The sequence below is a fragment of the Planococcus citri genome, chromosome 4 (genome assembly GCF_950023065.1).
Source record: "Planococcus citri chromosome 4, ihPlaCitr1.1, whole genome shotgun sequence".
NCBI lineage: Eukaryota > Metazoa > Arthropoda > Insecta > Hemiptera > Pseudococcidae > Planococcus > Planococcus citri.
The window spans coordinates 21,443,620-21,455,016 of record NC_088680.1 but is presented as its reverse complement, the minus strand read 5'-3'; the positions used below and the strand labels follow the sequence as shown (position 1 = coordinate 21,455,016).

The window sequence follows — 11,397 nt, the reverse complement described above, 5'->3', positions numbered from 1 at the left end:
GTTGGAGCCAAAAAATTTTCCCCTCTCCACATCTCTTGCTCACAAAAAAACGATTTTTTCGAGAAGAAATTTAAAAATCATGTTTCAACGATCTTCGAATAAAAGATTACGGATTCACTCAAAATATATGAAGAAGACATGATTCTGGCAACGAGATTTTTTTCAAAAATTGTTGGCCCCTCTGTCCCAAATGAAATTATTTGAGATTCTGAATCCATTCTATGTAATTACACATTTTTAATCGTTATTGCCATTTATTGTACATCGCCAAAAATTTGGTGACTTTTGGCAATTTTTCTTGATTCTTTGAAATATAAAATATTGGCATCACTAAGTACGTTCCAAAATATTTCCTCAGTTTCAGAAATAAAAATACATATCTTGTAATATTTTTTCGTCATTATTGCAAAACATTTGCAAAGAAAATATTTTCAAAAGACCTATACTTGAAAACGTGGTTTTTGAGGTTTTTTTGAGCTTTTGAGCTTGACCCACCAATCCAAATGGTCGGGCGATGATCTCTATAGAAGGTACACCTATAAGATCGAAAAAATCGTTTTGGTATGTTTTTTTGTTCCGGGATGACGTCGATTCAAAGTTTTCTTTTGTTTCCCTTTCTCCCCACCCCCTACGATGAAAAATTCTGAAAAATTCAGGGAGGTACCCCCATGCATCCTCCAACTATATTTGTTCACAGAAAAATTTTATCTCAAACACGCGCTGATGCAAAATTTTTCCCCTGAAAAGAGCGTTTTTTGGCCCACCTGGTCGAAGGGAGTAAGATGAGGGGCGGGTTATGGGCCCAAAATTATGTTTTTGGAGTACTAAACATACCCTGTGAGTTATCAAAATTCAAGAATACTTGAAACTAATTTTTCAAAATTTTGTTTATCTTTTTACAAATACTTTGATTGACTTTAATTCAACACAAGTAGTCAAGTACCTAATTGCATTTTTTTTTTTTGATTTATAAAAACTTGGATTTTCTAATGCACCTTACCCTAGTAAATTATAATTGAATTCAGCAATTAAATCTAAAAAAAAAAATCGACAAATTTGTAGTTTTTACACCCCCTCAAAATGACAATACTGGCTAAAATATTCAAGGTGAAAAAATTCCAAAAAAAGTACGCATGATTTCATTTTTTCATCACGTACGTACACCCCCCCCCCCCCAATCATCGTTCAAAAAACGGCGTCGCATCAAAGCCAGCGCCACATCATGGTAACTTTAAAAGTGCCCATCCGCTCCTGCTTATATTGTTCAAAATGCAGTATGCTCAACGATAGGCCCCGTAGTCTAGTGGTTAAGGTTAGGTAGTTAGGGACGTAGGGTCGCAGGTTCGAATCCCCAGTTAGGTAGGAAATTTTCGTTGATATACTGACACGAAAATTGTGTCAAAAAATCGCTAAGTGCAATGTAAGCTGATTCACATAAACATAATGCATATCAAACGCATTAATTATTTTTAAAAAATCAAAAATGTACTCGTATAGTACATTGCACCACAGTTTTTTCTCAGTGTATCAAAAATCACGATATCAAAAAACCGCCATATCAAAAATCCGCTTTACCGCGATGACGATTATTCTGCTTTCAAATTCCGCATTGCGGGAAAAAAACCGCCATAAATTCCGCTTAGCGGTTAGCGGTTAGTCCCAAATAGCCGCGACGTATTTTTTGGCGGGTTTCATCACGGATTTTCCCCCAACAGGGCCGCAAACCAACCGTAAACAAAAAATTCTTCTGGGAATGTGTTTTGTCTGACTCCTACCTACTTGATAACCACATATTTCTTGAATGGAATGATTCCAATGTAGAAAAATATCACGAAAAGGCTATAAAAGGCCGGAAGAACTCACTTTTATAGTAATCATCGGCAGAGGGAGCAAAAAGCTAGGCATAATGATGATGACTATGATGAGTTATCTTCGAATAATTGGGACACTTGAAATTCATTGAGATATTGCTCTGCTTCATCATTCATCCGTCGTCTGATTTTGAGCACACAAATCAAGGTACGTACATAAAATCGTCCAAAATAGGGCCATTTTTCAGTTTTGGACCTCCCTCCCCTTCATAAACCCATTTCGAGACTCACGTCGAAATGAATGTCCAATTAGTTCTTAGGAGCTTCGAAAATGTGCATTTTGGTATGCCACATAATATTTGGGTTTGTTTTTGAATTTTAAACCTCTCCCTCAAAAGCCCCTTGTAGGATTTCCGTCCAAATAATACCAAATTCGTGTTCAGGAGGGTCTAAAACATATATTTTGATATGTCGGCTTACGCTGTTGGAGAGACCTAAATTGTAAATAAATAAATAAATAAATAAATAAATAAATAAATAAATATTTAGGCCAATTTTGGAATTTTGAACCCCCTCTTCTGAAGCCCATTTTGGAGTTTTTGCCGAAATAATATCAAAATTCAAACTCAGGAGCCTCAAAAACATGTATTTTGATGTGTTGCGTGACTTTGAGCACAAAATAAGTTCTACCCTCTCTCTCATGAGGCTAATTTCGAGTTACGCTTGAAAATTACCTCAAATTTGGATTCAGCGCCTTCAAAAACCCATTTACACCGAATTTGGGCTTAAGGCTGGTATACACGATCCAATATATTTGACAAACCAGGTTTGTCAAATTGATAAAATTTATCAACATATATTTGGTTGCATGGAAAGTCAAATATGTTAGATCATGTAAACGCTCTGATAATCTAAGTTTTTTTCCAAATTTTCAAAGTTTTGTTGATCGATGACAACAATTCTGAAAATATAAATAATTTCTATTTTCAGAATTGGTGTCATCGATCAACAAAACGTTGAAAATTTGGAAAAAAAACTTAGATTATCAGAGCGTTTACATGATCTAATATATTTGACTTTCCATGCAACTGATGCAACCAAATATATGTTGATTATATGTTGATAAATTTTATCAACGATGTCAATTTGACAAACCTGGTTTGTCAAATATATTGGATCGTGTGTACCAGGCTTTACTCGCTAGCATTTTACTCACCCAGTTTAAAAAATAATTCGGACAAGTGTAAAAATAAGTTTTGCAAAAATATGCAACCCATTCGACAAATCAAAATGACTGCAAAAAGGCGAAATTAGGTTTTAAAATTTTTGCCTTGATATGTTTGGGTATGCAACCCATTTGACTCAGCTAAAATGCCCCAGCAGCGTTTACACCGCTCGAAAAAGTGGTCATGTTATTAGGAGAATAGAAGATATTAGCAGGTCTCTGAAAGCATTTTAAAACCCTCTGCCTTGATTGATACAGTTTGGGTATGCAACTTAACAAGGCTAGAATCGCCAAACAGGGTTAAAAAGAGTAAAATATCGGGCCATGAGGAGAATATAGGATATTAGCAGGTCTCTAATACCAAAATTTGAAACGGACCCAGTTAGACATGTGCGCCGTTAGGAAATTGCACGGCGGCGGCGTAAGGTCAATTTTTATCGGCGCGGCGGCGTTTTAACGGCGTGCGCCGAAATTCACGCCGGTTCTAAATTAATGGCGGCGCGGCGGCGTGAACATGGCGTACGATGATTCAGATGAAATATTTAGCTTAACAAACCAATAGTTTTGGTAACAGAGGTTTTGAGGGCCCCACTTTTATCGTTGATCTTTATTTGACCCAAAATCTAAAAACATAAAGGGACTTTAATTGGGGAGACTTGAAATTTTTTTTTAAAAATTCGACATTGGTACCAAAATTTGGGGTTTTAAGGGCTCTAAGATCGTTTTTAAGACCATTTTCCGCGCCGTTTCACGCCGATAAGATATCGGCGCGTCAAAATTCAAATTATCGGCGGCGGCGCGCCGGCGTGAAATCGGCGGCGCACATGTCTAGACCCAGTAGTTCGCTAACACACCGATAGATAGCAGCACGCATTTCCGGATTTTCAATGGCGAAAGTTGAGGCGATGTAGTTAGTTTTTAATAGCATACGTAGATGGCGCCACGCATCCGTGTGAAATCGATATTTAATTAAAAATTGATTAATTATTAATCAATTATTCAGAAATGAAAGTCGAATTTTTTCGTGTTTTAAGCTCACCTAGGGGTTTTTGATACGGAGAATTCATTTTTGAGCTGACTTTCAACGCAGGATCAATATTTACGAGGTGAAATCGTCATCAATATAACTTTATTTTTAAATCACAAGAAGACAAAATCAAAAATATGTACAACAAAGCAGGGCTTAAAACCACCAAAACCAAATAAAACCACCACAACCATTGTTTTTCAATTGGTTTTAACCACTACCACAACCATTTCAACTTCTTTCTGTACATTTCAAAAACAACAACAAAAAACCAATATGTTGAAAAAAAAATTGGATTGAAAAAACCAAAACCTCCAAATAGTTGTGTTCTTTGGAGAAAACCACAACCACAAGAACCATTTCAATTTTCAAATGTAAATGTAACCATAACCAATAACAACCAATTCATGAAATGAAGAGTTATATTCCAAAACTAGCTTTGTCCATTTTCACAACTTTTCAGGAGAGAGGAAAAACAGTTTCCCTTTAAACGGGTAAATTGGCTTTTTAGGCGAGTTTAGCACTTTATTTGGGTGGATTTATGTTGTAGGAGTGTAGGTATACATTTCATCCACTAAATACTGCGGAAAAAAATTTCAATAAAAATGGACAAAACGCGTTTTGGAACATTATTTTTTTTTTAATTTTTAGTGAATTGGCTATTTAGGTGAGTTTAACACCTCATTTTGGTAGGTTGATGATGTAGGAATGTAAGTTAATACTTCATCTACCAGGTACTACTGAAAACCCAACTTTGATAAAAATGGACAAAGCTAGTTTTGGAATATCACTCTTCAAATGATTCTTTTTGGTTTCTGCAATTTTTTTCAATTTTTCCACACCGGTGATGGAAATTTTCTGTTTTTTGGTCTCAAATCAGACATTTAAATTTAGAATTTACTTCTTTAAATTTTATAATTTTTTTAAATTGAATATTTAGATATAATTTTTATAAGTATTTTAATACTCGAACCTTAATTTGTTTTTTGGTAAATTTATTTGAAAATTCAAAAATTTTTCAATATCAAAACCACCACAACCACAAAAACCATTTGAAAATTTGAAATGGCTCCAAAAAAAATATTATTACAAAACCAAAACCACATCCACGCCACGCCATATTAAAATAAATTTGAAACCATTTCAAAACCAGAACCAGAAAAACTGTGATTGAAAAACCAATTCAGAAACCATAACCAAAAACCATTATTTTTGAGTCCTTTAAAAACCACCTACCACAACAACCAATAAAATCCAAATGGTTTCAAGCCCTGCAACAAAGTAATAATTTTTAAACCACACACCTTGAAAATTTAAACATTTCAAAACACTAATAATAGTACAAGTTCGTCGAACGTACAAACATTTTCATTGCGGAAAAAAAATAACACACTGACAATACATTACACCATAGTGACGATAAATTAATTCGACGACTTTAATTACATTTAACTTTTTCGTCCAATTTCGAGGAACCTTTCTGAGGGCCATGAATAAATCCATAAATAGCTTTCAAAATAAACTTAGTGGCGTAATAAATGATCAACAATCCGGCGACCAGAACGGCTACCACGAAGGCTATCACATCGAGGAGCAAATACTGGTACCATGGCATATCTGCGGCAGCTGTTCTTAGATGAGGTGCTCCTTTATGTCTAATTACGTATTCGGTCCAGTACACGGCAGTGTCTAAAGGAGACATCGGACGATCACGATATCTATCCGAAAGCACTTTTGCATTTTCTTTGTACCTGCGAAAAAATTAATACAAAATATTAATCTCCATTTGTCAAAAAAATTAGCAGGTTATATTTGGGAATAAAGAAAATTACTTGGGATCGTTCAACAGTCTTTGAATTTTCTCCAAAACTACTTCATTGGATATTTCATTATTATAATCGAGAAGTTCGCCGGCTCCGTTCGCTTCTAGAGATTTGATATTGGTTCTTTGGTCGGCGACAATAGGGATTCCCAAGATTGGTACACCTTCGTAAACTGCTTCGCTCATACCCAATAATCCTCCGTGAGATATGAACAGTTTTACATTCGGATGAGCTGAAAAATAAAAAAATTAATAAATAAAAAAAATAGATGAGTGACTGAGAATTGAAAAAAAAAATTAAAAATCACTCGTACTTTTTTCAGAATTAATATTAATAATAATTTGATGCTTTTAGACGCAAATTCTCGAAAAATGTTGACAAAATATTCCAAAAATAATTCAGAAAAAAATCTAAAAATGAAATGTAATCACATTTTTGAGAGAAAAATTCAACAAATTTTTATAGGTTACGCTTCAAATAAATAATGCCAGACTGCTACAAGGTCCTCAATCCTCATGCTCCTAATTAATAAAATAGAAAAATATTAATTTCAATTCAAGAACTTGTGAAAAATTAGGGAATTTTTGCCATATTAGAAAATTTGGGGAAAAAATTGACCAATTTCAAAATATTAGAGGTGTTCAATTGTTCATCTGATTTCACAATTTTGTCCGATTTTAAAAAACTTGAAAAGTTCTCGACTTGATATCAGACTTTATACAGACTTTGAATGAACAAAACATCAATTTCTGATATTTAGAAATTATCAGACACTTAGATACTTCAAAAACAAAACATTATTGATTTCAAAAAAAAAAAAAATATTACGCCAGACTTGCCTTTTGAAAAACAGAAAACGTTCAATTTATCAATATTTCAATCTGATTTCAAAATTTGTTCGACTTTAAGTTTTCTCGAATGGAAAAATTCTGAATTGCTATTTTTACAAATGATCAATAAAACTTATCAATCTACAGGAAAAAATCTGTTGTTTTTTTTTGTCAAATTTACCGCAAAAAATCTTGCTTTTTGTAAAAATTTCCAAGAATTTGTTTGATGTTAACATTACTAAAATGACTCTTTTTTTAAAAAAAAATCAAAACTACAAAAAAGTTTTGTTTTTTGCCAATGTTGTAGAAACGCAATTTCTTTTTGTCGCAAAAAAATTTTTTTCGTCATAATTTAAAAAAAAAATTGCGGGAATTACTTCACTGTAAAAATTGTAAAAAGATCCATATTTTATTAAAATTCGCAGACAGTCCAGTTTTTTAGTCAAAATCCCCAAAACACCTGTTTTTCTTTTCATAATTTGTCTAAAAAACTTACTTTTTGTCTGTCAAAGTTGCAAAAAAAAAATTCTATTTTCTTGTAAAAATGGTAAAATAGACCCACTTTGTATCAAAATTTGATTTTTTTTCCTTACTAAAATTACCCCATTTCCAATGTTTTTTCAAAATTTCAAAAACATTTTTTTAAAACTGTAATTTGTCTAAAAGTCTTGTTTTTCAATGTCCAAGTTGCAAAAGAAATCTTTGTGAAAACTGCAAAAAAAAGATACAATTTTCATCAAAATTGCCAAAAAAGACCTCTGATTTCCAAAAAACTCTTACTTTTTTGTCGCAAAATGTGGTAAAAATTGCAAAAAAATCAGTTTTTCATCAAAATTTCCAAAAAATTGTACTTTTATTAACCACAGTTTCAAAAAATTATACTTTTTTGTAAAAAGTGTGAAAAACAATGAAAATTGCAAAAAAACCTGTTTTGTTTTGTAATAAATTATCTGATTGTCTATTTTTTTGGTAGGTACTTTTTTACTGAAGTTTCATAATATGATATTTTTTTTTTTGAAAAGTGCGAAAAAAAATTTATGTGTAAATTGCAAAAAACCTGTTTTGTTTTGTACATAATATTGTCTGATTCTAGTGATTCTCTATTTTTTTTTTTTTTTTTCGATAAAAACCCAACAAGATCTGTTTTTTTGCCTTAATTTGCCTAAATCTTACTTTTGTTAGCCAAAATCTCAAAAAAAAAAAACAACAACAACAACAACAACCCTACTTCTTTCACCAAAATTGCAACAACGAAGACGCATTTTTTTCACAACAAGGATAGGAGATCTCATAATTGATCATATCTTACCTAAAATATCTCTCTGTGGCATCCATTTGGAGATCATAATATCATCGGATTTTCCTGGCAAAACGTCACCTTCCCATTTCCACAGCACACGTTGAGCGATTTTTGAGAAAGCGTACAAGAAAGCCTCGCGTTTTTCTGGTGGGAATGTTTCACCTCTGAGTAAAGATCCCATGCAGAAGTATACAACTCCGTGTTTCGATTCGTTAATGAATTTCTCAATATTCTGGAACAGAGTAAAAAAACAACGAAAACAAATTATTAATTGTGATGATACTCCAAGAAACATGATCAAACACAAGAGAACGTTTTGTTGATGATTTCAAATCTCATTAATTCATTAAAATTATAGGCGAGTCTAAAGTTTCGTCAAAAATTGAATAAGAATTAATTTGTTCATTAATAATTCGAACCTGATAAACGATAAGCCCTTCATGGAAGTCGAAGAGGTACCAACACTGCATTCAGTTATGGTACGTCATAAATTTTCTCACGATGGGGAGTGAGAGAGGTCATTCAAATCCTAAGACTCACCTTTGGCAGCGGTTTACTCTTCTGTATCATCAACCCTCCAACCTCCTTGACATTAGGTGCCAACGGCATCGCCCAATTAATCGAATAATGAGTATTGAACAACCACAAATTCACACCGTTCGCCAGATCTTTCATTTTAGGCACAGACTGGTTGAAAATTTTCGGCGCGATTTCATCTAAAACTCTACGACTGCCAATTTCGTAGTAAAAATTGCCCTCGAAATGCAGCCAAGCGTTGATCAATCTTTGGAAAAAATTCATCTTCGAAGTATATCCGCTGAATTCTACTGGTAAATACGAAGGACTATTCAGCAATCCCATCACTTCGTGATGCCAAGGAAGAGGTATATGCGAATGAAAAGCAACAATTGGCACATCGAAACGTTTTCCAAACAGCATGAAAATATCATTGTGACACATTTCAACTATAAGAAGATCGTACTTTTCGCTAGAATTCCACAAACTCGTAATTGGTTCGCAATTGATGATTTGTGCATATTTCGGAACATATTGTAGGAGCGCAGGAACTAAGATACGGCGATTAACTCCTACTTCTTTCATTTGATTAATATCCCAGGCCACCGAAGGACCGAAACAGTTGGAAATATCGACGTCGTTGTAATTAGCGATGGTATATTTTTTTGGGAACGTGTTGTAAACTGTCACATTATGACCGCGATTAGCTAACTCGATCATCAAAGGATCAAACGTAAGAAAATGACTTTTAAGTGGGAAAGGAAATATACCGAGTATTTTATACGAGTTCGCGTGATCCAAAAAAATCACGAAGATGATAAATTTCAACATTTTAAGAACTTTTCGAACACAACGATTTGTCGAATACTTGAGTTAGCTGGTACAATAAACTAAAATATGTCAAGTGGACTAAAAAACAAAACAAAAAAAAACAGCAATATTGGGTTCGGTATTGATCAAATTCTCAGCTCATAAAGTTTCATGGTAATGGTCAAAAAAATTGACTACTTATCATTCAAATACATAAGTAAGTATCTATAAAGCATAATTAGGTATCCATATAACCAACTTGTAGACTACGAAGCATTCTAAATTACATTCTGCTTCCGATTTTTATGTTCAATTGTGTTTAAAAATATAAACTTACTTAGGTACTAATTGTATTTGCTTTTTTTTCACACTCATTTTACAGGATGTCTAACAAAATCTAAAAACTAAAAAGAAGGATATTTTAAAAATTGAAAATGTACTAATGCCTCCCCCATTCATTTTCAAATTCACAAAATTTCTAAAAAAGAAAGCTTCAGAAATTTACAATTTTTAAAAGAAACAAGAAAAATAAATCACGGAAACACATCAAAATAATGCACTAACAATTTTATTTTTCAAGTATAGTAGTAACTTATTTTTAATTTTTTGCTATTATATTTAATTATTTTGACGTTAAAAAAAATTTAAAAATTCTGATTCTGAAAAATTGAGTTTTCATTTTTCGCTCGATTTTGATTAAATGTCGGAATTTATTTGCAATTTCGGAAAAAAAAGAAGTACTTTTCACTGATTTTTTTGAAAAGAGGACTGTTGGACATCCTGGTCATTTTGAAAATATTATAAGTGAATTCGCCGCTCCAAGAAACACCTCCAGTCCAAATTTCGATTGAATTCGAATTTTCTCTCCAAAAAAATCCCATTTTTTGAGGCTTCTAAGTTTCAAAAAAAAATCAAAACAAAGAAAATTAGGTAACCATAAAGGTAGGTATTTTAAGATGCAGTAAATTAAATTAGGTATAATCTCACAAGGGAACCTCTTGAGGTGTCACACTCCGATTTGAACGAGACTGCGATTTTTGGAAAGAGCATAGTATAAAACCCCAGAAACCAAATTTTCAGCTGCCCAAGTTCATTTTTCGATTTTTGGCGAATTTTTGACAATTCAATATTGACCGTTTTTGGCGATTTATGTTTTTTTAAAAAGTACGTACTTGATCAATAAAAATGGTCAAAATAAGTCACAAAACTAGAGGAGAAGGTACAATTATGGATTATGGACCCAGGTACAAATATGGACCCCCCATGGTTTAGTGTACAACCACTAGCGCTACGGTCATGCTGGGTACTAAAAATTATACTAGTAGTGTAGTATCGATGATCCAAGTACTTATTTCGGATCCATACAAACTTAGGTGTCCCTCATCAGCAATCGTTTTTTTTTTCGCATTATTTCCTTCCCAATGGAAAATTTTACAAGTTTTTCATTCGGTAATTCATCAACTTCAAATAAAGTTTGGAAAAAAAATTATTAGCGAAGTAAGTAGCTTACAATGTGTACTTTCAAAATATACTTTCATACTTGTCTTTACTTCAGCTGATTTTCATAATTTTTTTCATTTTTCATAAACTGAGCCGATTTTTTGCATGGGTATAAATATGGACCCCTAAATTTTTTTACCTAATTTTGCTTCAATATTTTTTAGAATGTCGAGAAAAGTGTTATTAACAAAAAAGACAAGTCCAAAGGGTCGAAAATGGGACCATGATTTTTTTATTTTTCATAAACTTGGCCAATTTTTTGTATGGGTATAAATATGGACCCCTAAATTTTTTTTCATCTAATTTTGATTCAATGGTTTTTAGAATACCAAGAAAGGTGTTATTAACAAAGAAGACAAGTCCAAAGCATCGAAAAACATCTTTAAATAAATTTTTGTACAATTTTCTGCAATTTTCATACATTTTTTGAGGGGGCCCATATTTGTACCCGCGACCATATTTGTACCACTTTATGTCACTTTTCTAAATTTCAAATTTCTCCGTGAGTTTTCAACAATAAAAAAAAAAATTTTTACACAATATACTAGAGTCTTT

General features: G+C 32.7%; 1 protein-coding gene across 1 annotated transcript; it reads right to left on the bottom strand.

Moving 5' to 3' along the window:
- Positions 1 to 4,148: 4,148 nt before the first annotated feature.
- On the bottom strand, positions 4,149 to 9,656 carry LOC135845104 (UDP-glycosyltransferase UGT5-like). Its single transcript, XM_065363569.1, has 4 exons — positions 8,557 to 9,656; positions 8,026 to 8,248; positions 5,896 to 6,118; positions 4,149 to 5,814 (listed from the first exon to the last, which is right to left on the bottom strand). Exons 1-4 carry the CDS (start codon positions 9,361 to 9,363, stop codon positions 5,502 to 5,504), a joined length of 1,566 nt encoding a protein of 521 aa, XP_065219641.1. The 5' UTR covers positions 9,364 to 9,656; the 3' UTR covers positions 4,149 to 5,501.
- Positions 9,657 to 11,397: the final 1,741 nt, after the last annotated feature.